This window comes from Pinus tabuliformis, chromosome 6 (genome assembly GCF_031772625.1).
Source record: "Pinus tabuliformis cultivar Carrire ecotype Pingquan chromosome 6, CPIR1, whole genome shotgun sequence".
Lineage (NCBI taxonomy): Eukaryota > Viridiplantae > Streptophyta > Pinopsida > Pinales > Pinaceae > Pinus > Pinus tabuliformis.
Window position 1 is genome coordinate 1,567,701,422 of NC_142292.1, and position 18,309 is coordinate 1,567,719,730.

An 18,309-nucleotide genomic window follows, 5' to 3' on the forward strand; every position below is an offset into this window, starting at 1 on the left:
GGCAAATACCTTGGTAAAGACTCGAATGGGACAAGGGAGAGTAACTATAGGAGGTAAATCCTCCTCATTCACTACCCCTCCATTCGAATATTCCACCATCAGTTCGGAGTGCACACAACCATCACGTTGAAGACTAAAAGACATCCAAGCAAGTGAAAGTGACACAAACCAGTTTTTTTTGAGTTAAAGGCCAAGCCTCCCTAATGGGAAGGAAGTCATTAGAGACTTCAAATGTATAAATAGAGAGGCTGATGACCTCAGTAGGATTCAGACTTCTATTGTAAAACTCTGTTTTATTTCCGAGTTGCAAAAACTTGTGACAGTTTGCTCTGTAATCCATTGTTTCTACAATAAGAATGAGTTATGTTTAAGCCAACTCTAAGTTAAATTCAAGGGCTAAAGCTCTTGGGTTAGGGCCCGACCCAAGCAACCACAACTCCTCTTTACTGTACATTTATGCTAGCATAGAGTTCTGTTTTGTTCATTTGTTTAAGTAGCTTCCTGGTTCTGTTTACCTGCTTAAACAACTTTCTGGTTTACTGGTTCATTTGCTTAAATAGATTCATGGTTTCGCATTGGTTATTTACTTAAGTAGCTTTCTTGTTCTGTTCATCTGTGTTGTGCTTTAATTTACTTTCATTTATGCCTTCTTTCAGTTCACAGGTTAGTTAAAGGAAAAAGATCACTATCAGGTTGTGCACAGGTGTCTCGACCTCATCTCCTCCCTAGGGGACCATGACTTGAGGAAGGGACCCTCCAACAACCCCAAAAAAACAATCTCTGGTTCTCACATGGGCTATGGAGTTCGTTGTTTAATGCAGTTATTTGTTCATCCGCACTGGTTTTCTCTGTCACTTTCATTTGAAACCGCCTCCAGCACGTTCCTCCTACATCGCTTCCTCGCCATCCGATCACCAACAAACCTTCCCAATCACTGCCCAATTCACTTTTAATGCGACTTTTTGCACTTTAAATCCCCATCCTCGATCTTCCTCGTCAGATTTGATGGCTATCGCGCACCCGCTCGCCAACTAGCTCGGTCAAATCTCCACCATTGATCTGCCTTGCCAGATCCAACAGCTATCGCGCGATGTCACGTGGATTTCTGTCCGATCGTTATTCACCCGAGGGCACGCGATGAGAGTGGTTTCTCCGTGCTACGTGTCGCCCAATTAGGCTAATCGCACAAAATTGTAGAAAACCACTTACAACTTTGAGGGCACGCAATAAACAGCTTACCGCCCTCTAAACTCACTCCGTCATTTTCGCACGTTTCTTTTGCCCGCGATCTAATCTTCGTAGTCCATCTGTCGATTAATCCTGTCCTTCCATCTCCTGACTTAGCCTTCGCGATATAATCTCAGCCATCCATCTCTGGTTAACCTTGTTCGTTCATCTATTCACTCAACTGCCGCAATATAATCTCCACTGTTCATCCTATTAGTTAACCCTGTTCGCCCATCTATCTATGGAACCTCCTGCGATCCAATCTCTTCCATTCATTTTCCTTTCCCCCGACTGATCCAACAGTTCTTATGCACCATTGCTCCCTCGCGTCCTCCTTTCACTGATTTCGACCTTCGATTGCTTTTTCCGCTTGAAATTTGATTTAGCCTAAGTTTCTTTGTTACACCTTAGTCTAGTTTTGATGCTCTTTACTTCTACAACTTAGATAATTAGCATTAGGTTAGTGTTAATTTAACAATTCTGTTTAACATAGCTGTTTAATTGGTTAGTTAGGTTATGATGTAAGTTTAGCATTTCATGATGTTTTCTTCATTACTGTAGTAGAGTAGCTCTCTCTTAGAATAGGCTTTCTATCATTCCATCAAATAATTAAGCTTCTTCTGACCCTATAGAAGTTTGGCTTGGAACCTCTGGGATCTCTTACTAGACAAACAGTGACAACAGGCAGGACCTTCACTTCTACTTGTGCATATAGCACTGTCACCTCCAAATTTGTACGAACCCTGGGTTGATAAGTAAAGCTGGTAGCCCTGGGAGTTGCAGCATTATTGTTGCAATACCTAGGCTCATCAGTAATATATGAAAGATTTGTTATTCCACAGTATACATGTTTTCTTTCTTTTTCCTCCGTCTCGTTTCTTTTCCATACAAAGTTATACTGTACAGTTATATTTCTATACAAGAAGTACAACTCAAATTTCTTTTAAAACCAAACATATACTATCCAATTTTGTTCTTCATTTCCTCAGTCAGAAATGTTTCTATGAAGTAATACTATATAGTTCTATTTCTATACAAAGATGTACTCTTCATCCAATTCTTTTTTTTTTTCCTCAGTTAGAATTGTTGTTCTTTTAAAAGAAAAGAAACATAACAAATACAATAATGTAAATGTACTTATCTAATTCCTTGCCAAAACCAGGAAGTCTCTCCTACCAATCGTGAGGCTAGCAATGACGTCCAGTCTCCTCCCGAGTTTCCACTCGTCCAGACAATGTAGGTATCAATCCTAAGTTGTCCAACCTCCAAACCTCAAGACCACCGGTCCGGTTTAGAGTCCCAACTTGCAAGGATTCTTCAAGGGTTCCACTAGCCCAAGTCCAGCTCAAGAACTCCTCAGAAGTTGCAGTGTCCTGCTCACCTGCACAATGTCTTGTGTGCAACTTGCTCAGCTGCACAATATCCTGTGTGAGACTTTCACTTTCCTTGATTTCTCTCCTTTTGTTCCTCATGGTATTTTCTCATCAAAAAAGATCTGCCTTCCTTGGAATTGTCCCTTTTTACAGGAAGAAGAGAATTATAAGTGACCTAACTCTGACCTAACTCCTTGGAAAGTTTTATTTAATTATATATTATAAGTTTTTCTTTTAATATTGAAAAACTTTTTTCTCTACCATGTATGAATCACTACATTCCTTTGGTCTCTCACTTAAACCATGGTTAGTTTCAAAGTTCATAAAAAAATAATAATTGTAATAAGAATAAATTAAAACTAACACATAAAGTCATAAAATTCTTACGGGGTGTCACACAACAAATTGTTGAGAAATAAAAGATGGAGTAGTCTAAAATATTAGACGTTATTTTAGACGTATTTTATTTTTATGGGTTAGAATGGGAGTCATCTATGGACGCAGAGGAATTGCGGGACAGTTAAAAGTCGCTGAATCGAGGCAAAAAGATTTCAATTTTTTTTTTTATAGAGGGAATGTTTGAATCATGTTTTTGATGATGGAAATAGATTCAGCGCCATCAAAAACCTCCAGAACACCTAAAATTATGAAGTTTGACAACTTTTACATGAATTCACAAAAATCTTTACTAGATTTTTTCAAAATATAGCTGGAATTTCCATAACTTTGAAGGGAAAAAACATAACTAACATTAGAATATGGTGATAATTTTTTAGGAGTAAATAGAATATGGTGATAAAATTGTGATTTTCTTTTTAAAAGTATTTTTAAATATATAATTGAATTTAATAATTAAAAAAATATTAATATATTCAAAACTTATCATTCTGACAAAATCTCTATGAAATCTAACAAAATCTACAATAAAAAAAAACATTAAATGCATAATAATAATTGTGTTACCTTGATTTTCGTTCAAAAAAAGGGCGTTCTCGTTTACGTCATTCAGAACATGGCAACAGGAGCAAGGACAGTCAAAATTATCTGTCCTTTGCTTTTGGCCAGAAAATCTCTATCAAATCTCAAAAAAATCTATCTGTCCTTTGCTTTTGGCGAGAAAATCTCGTTCAAAAGAGCAGCCATTCAGAATAAGGCAAGGGAGCAGGAAGGACCGTCAAAATTATCTGTCCTTTGCTTTTGGCGAGAAAATCTCTATCAAATCTCAAAAAAATCTATCTGTCCTTTGCTTTTGGCGAGAAAATCTCGTTCAAAAGAACAGCCATTCATGATAAGGCAAGGGAGCAGGAAGGACCGTCAAAATTATCTGTCCTTTGCTTTTGGCGAGAAAATCTCTATCAAATCTCAAAAAAAATCTATAAAGAAGCATTACCTTTGCTCTCGTTCAAAAGAAGAGTGTTCTCGTTCACATCATGCAGATAAGGCAGGGGGAGAAGGAAGAGCCCTCAATATTATCTGTCCTGTCCTTTTGGCAGAGAAAATTCCGGGAACTTTCTTTTAAAGTGAGGAAAAGAAAATTATCAAAGTCCGTATGATGAGAGTTATCCATCCCTTTGAGTTCGGTGAAATTGAAACTTTGATCGTCATTGATGTATGAAAGTGGGGCCGATGGTGATGAAATCTCATTATGCTGCTCTTTTTTAACTGATTCTTTCTTCGGAATCAGTTATTGTTGTACTTTAAAATGTGGTGTGAATATATATAACTAGATTCAGGGCAATTCCTATTTCCAACCCCATTGAAACATAAATGCAGCCTGACATGCAAGGGATATAGCAGTTCTCTTGTATTTATGTTTCAATGGGGTTGACTTTAGCATTTGTGTGGTGTGAACTTATTGTTGTACTTTAAAATGTGGTGTGAATATATATAACTAGATTCAGTGTTTTTTGAAATTTCTGTGTAAATTATCAAACACAAACTTATCGTCACAAAAATTGGTCAAAGAAAAATAATAGAATAAATGATAAACAATTGAAGGAAGATTTCTGTGGTCCAAGCATGGGGAGCTGGAAGGGCCCTCATTATTCATTACAGCACAACCTGTCACTAATCTCGTTTTCACTGTTTGCTATAATGGCGATCATGATTCTTGGAAAAAGAATGAAAGATTTTTTTTTTTTCATTATCGAAATGACAAAAACTAACTTTGACGCTGCTGCACAACCACAAGTGTGCAATTCTTTGGTCCTATCTATCTATCTATGTATCGGTTACAAAAGTTCAGCATTAGTGTTCACAATCCCCGGTTGGTTTTTAGCTACATAATTTCTGCTTCCCTTTCACAAGGCTCTGCTCTTGTAGTGTTAATATTGGTTGAGGATTTCATTTGCTGGAGAGAATTTTTCATTTTGAGATTTCTCAATCTTGATATTCACAGTTCTGGGGCTTTGTTATTTTGTGCTATCAAGGGAGTTGAACATATTTTTTTATCATGGGTGATCCTGGTTTCGTATCTGGATTTATTGGTGTGGGCATAAACATGGCTATCCACCAAATCATCCATCGCGTTAACAGTGCTCTCCGTTGCCAGAAAGAATTGGCCAATCTGAAGCGCCTGGTAATGGAAATTGAGCCAAAGTTGAAGGAGATCCAGCACTATCGCTTGCAATTAAATAGCAAGAAAATCTCAATTCCTCAAAGCAACAATAAGCTGAGACCCTCAGCTATTAATAAATGGCTTAAGGAGCTGGATGCGCTTCTCCGACCAGCATCAGTGATGGCGCAACAATGCAGTACAATCGCTAGGTATGACGTGATTGCTCGTCATAGAATGAGTAGAAGGATTACTCGTTTGATTTCAGATATCAGAAAGCATCTCCAATCAGTTCCTTTGATTAGCATGCTCCAAAATGAGGAGCTCCTAGAGAGACTTTCAAGAATCGAAGAGTTGCACGCCTCTCCAGTTTCAGCCTCTACTTCTGCAACGTCCACCCAACCTGATGCTTCAAGAGGTTTCTTCATCAACGAACCCCTTATCGTGGGGCAACACAATGCTTTTGCAGCACTAGAGAAGTCAGTCATGGAGGCAAAGGGTGAGTCTTCCTTTTCGTGCATTGGCGTGCTCGGCAAGGGCGGTTCTGGTAAAACACTCCTCCTCAAGACCGTCTTCAATAGCGAAAAGGTGAGGGATTTATTTTCCAATGGATTGTTGCTTTGGCTGACTGTTTCGCAGTCTCCATCTTTCGCAAATCTTAGGAATCAACTCTCTTCCCAAATAGCCATGCAATCAAACATAAATCCAGATCAAAATATGAATGAGGAAGCTATAAAAATATGGTTGCATGAGAGTATGCAGGGCAAAAGGTTTGCGTTGTTCTTGGATGATGTATGGGAGGAGGGTGGCAGATTGCTAGAGGAATTGGGTCTACTCCGGCTAGCCGACCATTCCACCTCCAAAATTGTTGTGAGTTCAAGGAACCAGAAAACGCTGCTGGAGATGGGAGTTAATGCAGATAAGTCCACATTGATTACATTACGCGATTTGGTCGAGGATGATAGTTGGAGGCTGTTTGTTTATCATGCATTTCCACATAACAATGGAAATCTGCCAGCAAACATCGACGAAGGAAAGGCGAGGGTTGTGTGTACAAAGTGTGGAGGGCTTCCCTTGGCAATCAAAGCAGTAGGGAGGGCAATGGCAGGAATTATTGATGCACAAGAATGGGACTTGGCAGTCCACAGGTTGTCGAACGCCAACAGCGAAGTCTATGATTGCCTCAGGTTGAGTTACGACGCACTGGGCAACTGCAACATTAATCTCCAATTGTGCTTTCTGTACTTAGCTGCTGCCTTTCAGGAAGACCAAATTATTTGGGTACAGCTCATCACTATCTTGTGGTTGGGAGAAGGGCTGTTGCAAGATCAGGCTGGCCACGACCAATTTCACATCGGAAGAATCTACCTCAACAATTTAGCAGACCGTTGTTTGATTGAACCGACAGTGAGAGACATTGGTGGATCCGTGCAATATTTCAGGATGCACGACGTTGTGCGCAGTTGGGGAATACAAATTGCTGAGCAGGAAGAGAGCTTCTGCTGTGGCGTAGGTAAGGGTCTCACAACATTGGATGCAAATGAATGTTTAGCACGCACTAGAATTTTGTTGACTGGCAACCATTTGGCTTTTCTTCCAGAGTCTTTCAGAGCTCCAGAAATCTACACATTAAGATTGAATAGAAACAGAGATTTGGGAGAAATTCCAAGAAGGGTGATTGAGAGCATGATCTCTCTTAAGGTACTGGATTTGAGTAGTACGTCCATCCAAACATTGCCTGAAAGTATTGGCTGTTTGAAACAACTTGCATGCCTAAGATTACTGCGCGTGCCAATCAAAAGGTTACCAGCATCTGTCTCCAAACTTGTAAATCTCCAAATCCTTGATCTTTATCGGTCTGGAATTACAGAATTACCGTGGGACATTCATAAGTTGAGAGCACTAAAGTATTTAGACCTTGGAGACTGTGACGATTTGCAATGTGTGCCGCATGGCATATCACAGCTCACTTCTTTGCAATACCTCTATGTTTCTAGCAGTGCGTGGAGTCGTCCAGTGTTTGAAAGAGGTAAAAAAGCGGCTTCCATTAACGACCTGGGGAATTTAACACAACTGAAATATTTAAGGTTAGAGAACAATGGAGAAACAATTTGTGAGGGCATTTTAGGGAGGATGCTTCAGATGGAAACATTGAACTTGGAGATCAGCGTCACAGCTTTTTTACCTGAAGATATTACTAATCTGTCAATGTTGAAGAAGTTTTCGTTAGAGAGCTCTCACATAGTTAAAATGGAAAATAAATTTTATCAACTTCAAAATTTAAATCATCTTCAATTATGGGGCTGTCAATTGTTGGAAGAACTTCCACATTTACAAAATCTAAGAGGGTTAAGGAAATTAGATATTGTACGATGTCCGAAGTTAAAAAGGATTCCTCAAGAATTTGGAGAGACGGGGGCATTTCCGGTGCTGAAGACATTTTCAATGATTGAGTTAGATGAATTAGAAGAGTTGCCAATGCTACAAGAAGGTGCTATGTCCAAACTTGAAAATTTTACATTCATGCTTTGTGAAGTATTAATGATGTTGCCAAAAAGTTATTGGAATCTTAAAAACCTTCATACTATAAGATTGTATGGTTGTTCAAAAATCTTAGAGAATCTTGAAATAATCAAAAGAACAAATCCAAATGTAGAAGTGGTAACGATGTCCACCACCAGCACAGAAATACTTTTAGAAAAGTATTTACAGTATTGGCAAGGAATAGATGCAGAAATTTTCAACAACGGTGAATTTTGGAATGAAGAGTTTTACCTTTTCCTCCAAGAAGTGTACAGATATTTATAAAATTCTATGTATTATGATCAATATCAATAAATGTAATCTATTTTTTCATCAATTTATTATTTATGTTTTTGTCTTCGACATTTTCATATTTATATATAATATGTGAAGTTTGTCTTCGACATTTTCATATTTCATATTTATATATTATATGTGAAGTTTGTCTTTGACATTTTCATATTATATATTTTTTTTCCGAAGGTGGCAAAACCTATCAAACTCAGGTGTCAAACCAACAGTGAGCACAGCCATCTTTGGCTGCTATCCGCGAATGTCGGTTTGACTCATCACTGTTATCAAGGAAAACCACGCCACCTGTAATAACCCGCTGGTGGTCCGTAAGGGAGCAGGCTTTCACTCCTGCCAGATGCCTCTGGGTCTTGGGCCGTTAACCTGTTTCCTTACGTCCGAGGAAGACGAGCTCTTAGCCAAGCAGAAGCAGTTTTACGGCATACTCCGGGCCGTTTCATATTATATATTCTCCAAAGGTGGCAAAACCTATCAAACTCAGGTGTCAAACCAACAGTGAGGACAGCCATCTCTGGCTGCTATCCGCGAATGTCGGTTTGACTCATCACCGTTATCAAGGAAAACCACGCCACCTGTAATAACCCGCTGGTGGTCCGTAAGGGAGCAGGCTTTCACTCCTGCCAGATGCCTCTGGGTCTTGGGCCGTTAACCTGTTTCCTTACGTCCGAGGAAGACGAGCTCTTAGCCAAGCAGAAGCAGTTTTACGGCATACTCCAGGCCGGTTTCATATTATATATTATATGTGAAGAGAAAGAAAAAATACATATTTTTAATTTATTAATAATATTATAAATTTAGAAAATTAATTAATTATTAATATTTTTAATACAATTTAATTTTAATGATTCTATAAATTTTAAAGTATGATATATTATAATAATATTATTATTTAAATTTGAGAAAAAAACTAATAAATAATTGAAAAATATTAATACACATTAATTATTTTATATATCTAATTATATATTATATTTATTTTAATTAGAATTTTTATCTTTTAAAATTTTTATTTTTTATAAAAGTATATTTTTAATTGGATTTAAATTAAATAAATAAATAAAATTAGTATATACAAAAGAATAGAAAAACTGACACGAAAAAGGTTATTTTTTATATTAGTTAAAAAAAAGTAGTTAGCTAGCAGTGGTAACAATGTCCATTACCAGAAGAGATATACTTTTAGAAAAGTATTGGTGAGGAGATATGGTGAATTTTGGGATGGAGAATTTTAATTTTTCCTTGAAAAAAAATATAGATATTTATAAAATTTTATATATTATAATTCATGGTTAATAATTGTAATTTATTTTTTCATTAATATTTATATATGATTAATTATTTATGTTTTTGTTTTGAACATTTCTATATTTAAATAACACATATAAAAAGGGAAAAAAATATTTTTCAATTCATTAATAATGTTATAAATTTAGAAAATTAATCAAATTATCAATATCTCTAATATAATATAATTTTAATTATTGTATAAATTTTAAAGTAGTATATATTAAAATGGTATTATTATTTAGATTTAGAAAAAAAAATCAATAAATAATTAAGAAAATATTAATAAAATGAATTTATTTTATGTATTTTAATTATACATTATATTTATTTTAATTAGAATTTTTATTTTTCTTTTATAAAAATAAAGTAGTTTTATTTAGATTAATTATATAATATTTTTAATATATATAAAAGAATAGAAGAAAATGACTTGAGTAATGTTATTTTTTTGGTTTTTTTCAAAAATAAAAGTGAAATACAAATAAATTTTGATAATTGAAATTTGAATTTCCAAAAAAAAATTTGAGACGTGCTATATAAGTAAAATTATTGTTTTATGCCAGTGATATTGCTTTTTAATTAAAATTTTGGATTTTTAAAAAATGCGATTAATAATATAAGTTATGAGAGCATGGAAATGAAGGCAAAAAAGCTAGGACAACCTCCATTGATACAGATCTTGCTTTCTTTGTTTCTCATAATGGTGATTATGCTCATATACACTTTTCAATAGGATAATGGAAAATTTTCGCTATTTAATTAAAAAAATTAATTGAAAATGGGTCATGACAATGTTGCACAACCATAAATTTGTAGTTGTTTAGTTATATGGAGGTGTAATGCTCACACATTTGGGTTGATTTTAGTTACCAATATTTTGGTTTTAGGAGGTAACTCCTCAAATCAAATTGTGTTTTTGTATTAAAATGGATCATAGATATATACATGGAGAGACTCTTGGATTTCATCTCCTAGTGTCTCTTTGTCTTCTAATTTTCTTTATTTTTTATTTACATGTATTTGCCTAATCCCAAAGATTAGGTGTCAACATTCACCCCCTTACTTTGAAGGGATGTTGGTGAGTCCAAGCATCATTCTGAATCTTTCAAACTTTTCTCTTCCAAGCGCTTTGGTGAAGATGTCTGCAATATGCTCGTTTGTGGAAAAATGGCGTAGGTGGACCGTCTTGGCCTCAACATGATGTCAAATCAGATGGTATTTTGTATTGATGTGCTTCGTTCGATCATGGAACTTTGGGTTCTTGGCCAACTTTATTGCAGAAGTGTTGTCAATCATGAGAGGAGTTGAATGCACTTGTTTTTATGAGAGATTTTTCGGCGTAAATCACAATATATTTCATTTGTTGAACCAACTAGGGTGGTTCATCGTCAGGACAAGTTGAATGAGCAGATCAGGCTATGCATGTTAAATAGATCGAACAGAAACTCCAACGGCTAAAATCCCTGACCATGTAACGGCTAGATTTGGTATGACCATTATTTAATTACAAATAACTTAGGTTAGATAAATTCTTATTAAAACAAAAGTAAAAGGACCCTTTTTTATCGAATTATAATTATAAATATATATTAAAAATAAATTATAACCTAAATTAATTCACATTAATAGTTAGTTAGTTATAAAAATTATTAAATCTATAAATATACATAAATATCTAGATATAATAATTATTAGCATATTAGTCACGTTTTATATACTAATAAATATCAATAATAAACTAAATTAATTTTAAATAATAATTATTTATAGAAGTTAGAGTAACTTAAGGTAGAGTAATTTAATTATAATTGTGATATATATATATATTATAAAATCAATCAATTTAATCTAAAAGTAAGTTAACCAAGTTATAGAATAGTAAGCTATAAAGGATATAAATGTTAGGGTAATATATGAATAGTAAGTTATATACTTTAATTTAAAATGTAAATTAAAGGGGCAGTCTATCTTTAATCCTATATATTAAGATAAATTAATTAAAAATAAATTAATTCTAATTCAATAGTTATTAATAAAAGTTAGTTAAATATATAATCAATAGAGTAATATAAGGGTTAGAAAGAAAATTATAATATTTAACTTAATGGTTAAAAATCATCCAAGATTAATTTCACGCTAATTTTCTTTAAGTTAATAGCATAAATAAGTGCTATACAAACCTTAAAACTAAATGAACCACAAGGACCAAAGGCTCCAAGAAACCCAGGGAAAACTCTAAAAAGACAATGAGAGAAAACAAAATAAAGGGAAGGGAAGGCAGGAAGATCATGACTAGGAGGAGAGGGCTGGAACCCAGCAACTACTGACCTTCCAGCCATCCTCTCTATTGAGATTGTTCGGCCTTTTTTCAATCTCAAGCACTTCCATAAACTTTCGGTGATGGAATTGGGACACTCTAGCAATCACACTAGCTTCCTCGATGCAGAAATGATGACTGGTTTTCTCAACATGCTCTGCTAAAGCAGAAGACTTGGCACTTGTTTTTCCTGCAAATCTTCTAGAATTTTCCTTAGCCACACAATTTCCTTTGTTGCTTCAGTTGTTGCCACATATTTTGCCTCAGTTGTGGAATCTGGTGGAACTGATTATTTCCGTGACCTCTAAGAGACGACTCTTGATCAAAGACTCATAACATAACCTGAAATAGATACCCCAATTTCTTTATCTCCATTGAATTTTGAATCAAAGTATCCAATCAAGATGAAGTCTCCCACTTGTGTATACGTAAGTCCAAAGTCTTGAGTTCCCTTCAAGTACCTTAAAACTCTTTTTGCAGTAGACCAATGACCCTCACAAGGATTTTGCATAAACCTAGAGAGGGTTCCAACAAAAAATGAAATATTTGGTCTGGTAGTAGTTAGGTAGTTGAGATTTCCTATGAGTTGTCTATACTTTGTGGCATCCTCAAATTTTTTTCCTTCAGTGGATGTGAGATTTAAGTTTTGTTCCATTGGAGTAGTCAAATGATTGCACTCAACCATGTCAAACCTATTCAACATATCTCTAATGTACTTTTTCTGAGAGAGGAATATCAACTTTGGATGTTGAGTTACTTCAATTCCAAGATAGTAGTGAACATAGCCCAAGTATTTCATTTCATAACCTTTCCTCAATTCGTTCTTTATGGATGAAATGTAGCTCTCATTGTTCCTTCTCGTCAAAATATCACCTACATACAACAAACGATATACAACTTTTTTGCCAACTTTCTTGACAAACAAAGTTGCAACATCAAGATCATAATGTTTGAAGTTGAGTTTTACAAGATGCTCAATTAACTTCTCGTACCAGGCTCGGGGAGCTTGCTTGAGGCCATACAAGGATTTTACAAGATTGCATATTTTATGTTCCTGACCCTTCACAACAAATCCTTTTGGTTGGGACATAAAAACATTCTCTTTCAGATATGCATTTAAGAAAGTAGTTTTTACATCCATTTGATGGACTTCCAATAGTTATGTGTTGCCAAGGCAAAGAGTGTCTGGATGGTAGACCATTTTGTTGTGGGGGAGGAGGGGGGGGAATTATCCTCATAGTTGACCCCTTCCTTCTATGCAAGACCGTTTTCCACAAACTTGACTTTATGCTTGTCAAGTGATCCATATGCTTTATACTTGTTTTTGAAGACCCATTTGCAGCCAATTGGTTTGGTTCCTAATGGAAGATCAACCAGCTTCCAGTTGTCTTTCGCTTCTTTCCATTCATCATGAGAAGCAACTTCTTTGAAGGAAGTTGCTTCAAAATTTGTAGAAATGTTTAGTTCACAATCATAATAAAATCCATATCAACAAGTGAATCAGAATCATCTACATCACTTCCATTTTTTCTAGTTGAGCTTCTTATTACTGTCTTTCTGACTTCATCAGGACGAACACTTTCAAGTGTCTTTGTCAGCCATTTAGGAGGACCTTTCTGAGATGGCCTAGGCTGCTCAGTTGATTGATATGGGGCTAAATCAAGATTTAGTATCCCAATTTTGTCACTCACATAACTCAAAGTGGCATCAGTGGTTGGAGCTTCATGCAAGGGAGAGAGTGTTTTAGAAGAAGATTCCACTTATTGATCCAGTATAGGAATCCACCCTTCAAGATGTGGAATCTGATTATCAAACCCTTGAAAAGATTTTACATGTATGAATGTATCCAAGCGATCAAGTACACGCAACAATATTGTCAGCCTTGGAAGTCAAGAAAGATCACATCTCTAGATATTATAAACTTCGTATTGAGTTCATCATAGAGATGGCATGCTTTGGAGGTATTTGAGTACCCCAAGAAGATACACTTATGACTCCTTGCACTAATTTTGTTTCTATGTTCCTAAGGTATTAAGGCATAACAAGTGGAACCAAAAAACTTGAGATGTCTCACAAAAGGAATGTGGCCATACCACATTTCATAGGGAGGCTTGCTTTTTATAGCATTAGATGGACACATATTCTTTATATACACAACACATAAAACTGCATCAGCCCAAAACATCAGTTTAACATTCTTGAAAAACATCATGGAACGTACCATATTTAATATTGCTCTATTAATTCTTTCAACTACCCTGTTATGTTGGGGATTATAAGGCATAATTGTTTGATGTTTGATCCCATGCTAGCGAAGATAGTTTTCAAATTAATTTGAAGTGTGTTATTTTTCATTATCAATGAGAATAGAGCCAATATGAGATTGTGTATCATTTTCAGTCTATGCATGAAAGTTCTTGAATGTTTCAAAAGCTTCAGATTTGTTCTCAATAAATAAACGCAACACATTCTGGTCTAGTCATCAATAAATGTCATCATATATTTATTTACCATTTGTAGAAGGAATAGGCATTGGGCCACATAAATATGAATGAATGAGTTCAAGTTTTCTATGTGTTCTAGAATGAGAATCATGAAAAGACTATTTGTTGTGATTTCCTAAGATACAAGCATCACATTGCTTAAGTTTCCTAGGAATTATAGGCAAACCAGTAACACCATTTTTCTTCAACAAACGAAGGTTGTCATAGTTCAAGTGTCCTAATCTAGCATGCCATAAAAGACTTCATAGAAATGTACCTTCATCATAGTGAGAACTGTATGAGAAGTTTTGTGAATGAACAGAGGTTCCTTGCAACTTCATAAGTCTTTCTTCTTCTATGCCCATAATGACAAGTGAGTGATATGATGCTTTTCTGACCTTTACATTGCCATCAAATATATGAATGGATTGTCCTTTTTGGTAGATGTGGACCAAAGACAGTAAGTTTCTCCTCAGCTCCGAGAGGTATAAAACTTCATGCAGAAGAAAGTCTGGAATACTAGGCAGTTTGAGCGTGATGGCTTGAGTTTTAACTTGTGTTCAAATTATATTACTCCATCAACATTGTGAGTGAATTCTTCAAAGAAATCTCTCTTGAAAGTCATGTGGAAATTTTCTCCTGAATCAAGCAACCAATCATCTTTCGATGAAGCAATTGAAGCATTGAATAAGTCTTTAGTTACTCCATTGTTACAATGTGCCACAACATAGTGAGAGGATTCAGGTACTTTACTTTTCTCTTTTTCATTAGTTTTACCTTTCCCTTCATTCCTTTCCTACTCAATTTGTCCTAAGGAAACTTACATGTGGATGCATCATGTCCATCTCTAGTGCATCATATGCAATGAAGATCGGACTTTCTCCTTGGATATGTCTACTCCCTGCCTCTAAAATTCCTCCTTCCTCTTCCTCTTCATCCACCTCTTCCTATAGAAGAACCTTGTGCATGATTCTTCTCCTTTTGTGCAAGGCATGCAACTTCATAAGTAAATTGAGGAGTTGAATTCTTCCCAAAAGCCTTCTCTCTCTTAGCAAAATTATTTTCAATGGAGTCAAAGGTAATCTCCTTAAGGTTTCCACTTGCTTGCAATACTCAAGATAATGTGAATAGGTAGGATATAGTGCCTTGACATAAGCTATGAGAGGAATATATATCTCAACACTAGTTCCCTTTATATCATGCATAATGGATCTTACTTATGATGCTAAGGCAAGAGGTTCATCATTTTTCAACTCAAGACTGAACAACTTAATCATCAATTCAATAAATTCAAGTTCAGAGTGTGGGTCATACAATTACTTCAATTTCATTAAAGCTTCAAAGGCATTTGAAAATGGTGAAATATGAAAACTCACTTCTTCATTTACTGATGCTACAATCAAGGCATAAGCCTTGTTGTTCTTGTTTTCCCAAATGGAAAACTCCTTATCTGAAGTGGGATTTGTAGGTGCATTGTCTCCTTCTCCTTCACAAATCCCTTTCCACAACTCATTGAAAATGAGGGTGTGTTTTATCTTTCGAGACCACTCAGATTAGTTATCTTTGTGAGTGAGAACATAACTACTCCCACTATGGAGATGAGTGAATGCATCATAAAATTTGATGAGGCCTCAAAATAATTGCAAAAAAAAAATGGATATGCCTTCAAAAGCCTTCAATTAAAAATATAATCTCTCACTATACCTTCGTGACATATTACATAATGCTCACATATCTCATTACATACCACATATGGTCCACATAACATATATTATAATAATGTTCCACATATCATATATTATAATACACCCCTCAAAATAGGAACTCAACGTATTTTCCATCCATATGCTCCATTTTATATATGTGCCATGTAAAGGATTATGGTATTAAAAAATAACTCCAAATACGGTCTTCAAAAAGGCTAACACATATAAAAAATTGATACACACACCATTCAAATAATGATTCACCCACCATTCAAATGTATATAGATAATTCCAATGCACCATTCAACACTCCATTCACTGCACGGTCATTCATCCAAATATAATGTATCATTTCCTATTTATAATAGCTTGAATGCAGAAGAATGCACCATATATAGCCTAAGACATAGTATTATAACCAGAGATACGACATTCATATAAAACTTCAATGCACTCCAACAGATGGACTTCAAGAGTTACGCACATTTAATTAATGAATTGCTCAAATGTCGAGAATGGATTAAGACGTAGAGAACGATTGCAAAAGAAGGTCTCTCGGTTTTGAACTTCATATCCAGCAAGTTAGCCTAGCGATCTACATCTTCTAGAGAGAATAGCTAGCGTTCAACATCTGCAGGAACAAAGAGGATCTATGTTACTTGGAGCAGAACTTTAGGGAATCAAGCCCAAAATGCAAAGGAGTTATTGAGCACGAAAATACTAGGATGGGCCCTGTGCTCCAACATTTTCACACTACTCGAACACAAAGCTTCTATGAGAGTTATCCATTCAACAAAAAATTCATGGGATTATGCAGGGATTTGACAAAAATGTTAGTTTGCAAAATATGTAGAACACAAGTAGTGGGAGTTACAAGGGCAAAAAGGAAGCTAAAAATGGGACTGCCTCTGATACCATGTCAGGCCAGGGGGTAAATCCTCAAATCGAATTGTGTCTTTGCATTAATATGGATTATAGATATATACATGGAGAGAGAGACTCTTGGGTTTCATCTCCCAGTGTCTCTTCGTCTTTGAATTATCCTTATTTTCTTTCTACAATATTTACATGCATTTATCTAATCCCAAAGATCAGGTGTCAACAACTTTAAGGCATTAACAAGTTGAGAGAAATGAACCAATTAAACCTTGGAGACTGTGATGACTTGCAATGTATACTTCATACCATGTCATTGTTAATTTTCACACTGCTCTATGTTGTTTCAATTACTTTTAGCCCAATTCAATTATTCAATTAACAATATTTTCAATAATAATTCATCTTTCCAATCATCTACAGTAATTGAAGATAAAACAATAAATGCAATGACAAAGGAGACAATCAACAAGAGACACCAGATTTGGTCAAAGACCAGGGAAAATCGACACAAGGTGGAAATCCCTTTGAAAAATCTTCTTCTATTAGATTGTCATAAAATGTTCAGCAGAGAGTACAACGAGCCCAATACAAAATCATCCAACAAAATGAAACCAACAACATTCAGGAATATGTTCATAGCATCAATATATTAGAGAAAACTTTTCCTATCTGTGGTCAGCTGTAGTCATATGTCAAAATTTAGTCATAGATCCCAACTGCATGGAGTAAGAGTTGTGCGTGCGGTTGAGACCTTCCAGCCACACCCTTGAGCCCGATAGCCTACAATTATAGCCAAAAATTTCGTTTGACGAGCCTGTGGTTAGAAACCAAAACCCTAGAACACATGCGAGCTTCAAAACTTGTATTTTCGAACCTGTGTGAACCTCTTTTCTCAACCCAACCTCAAACTTGTGTGAAAAAATCAATGAATAAGAGAATAAGATGATGCTTGGTGATGTCCAAATGATCTTGAGGTCATTTATATTTATAGGCTTCCAAGGGTGATCATTTCCTGTTAGGGCCAACCTGTCCAAATGTGCATATGTGGGATTTTGTTCATAAGTACACTTTCCCTTGTCCAAATTGAGCACTTCAATATTCCGAATTGGTCCTCTCGAAAAGAGGAATCTAATCCCCTGGTTCGAATTTTCATTCAGCTACCAAATTAACACTCCCTCTCAGCTATGGAGAAATTACAATTACATCATGTCATGTGTATCCTATAATCATATCATGTCCCATCTCTTCTCAACTCTATCTGCTGAAACATTCTCAAATCTAAAGAAGAAGAATTGGGGAGCATTAACTACCACCCTCTATAATGTTGAAGAGCACATCTCAGTGTGAAAATAATATCAGGGAGCACATCTCAACCTGAATCTACATCGAGGAGCACATCTCAACCTAGAATCGCATGGGGGAGAAAAACATCTTCAACCCAATATTGAGCAATAGGTGATATAGGGGATCACATCTCAACCCATCCTATTGCTCACTGATCTTCCCAACAATGACCCTCAAGAGTCATGTGGTATGAAAACTGCATCATAATCAACTTCGGTTGTACACCCCTAACACTAGTAGAAAATGATGAAATTAGTGACTAGGTGACTAAAAAAGTTAGTCACCGCAATTATTTCAAGTGAAT

General features: G+C 35.6%; 1 protein-coding gene across 1 annotated transcript; it reads left to right on the top strand.

Moving 5' to 3' along the window:
- The first annotated feature begins 5,052 nt into the window (after positions 1-5,052).
- On the top strand, positions 5,053-7,962 carry LOC149264756 (disease resistance protein UNI-like). Its single transcript, XM_089400690.1, has one exon. The coding sequence runs from the start codon at positions 5,053-5,055 to the stop codon at positions 7,960-7,962; it is 2,910 nt and encodes a 969-aa protein (XP_089256816.1).
- The last annotated feature ends 10,347 nt before the right edge of the window (positions 7,963-18,309 follow it).

Coding starts and splice junctions, on each gene's coding strand:
- LOC149264756 (XM_089400690.1), top strand. CDS start 5,053: ATGGGTGATCCTGGTTTCGTATCTGGATTTATTGGTGTGGGCATAAAC.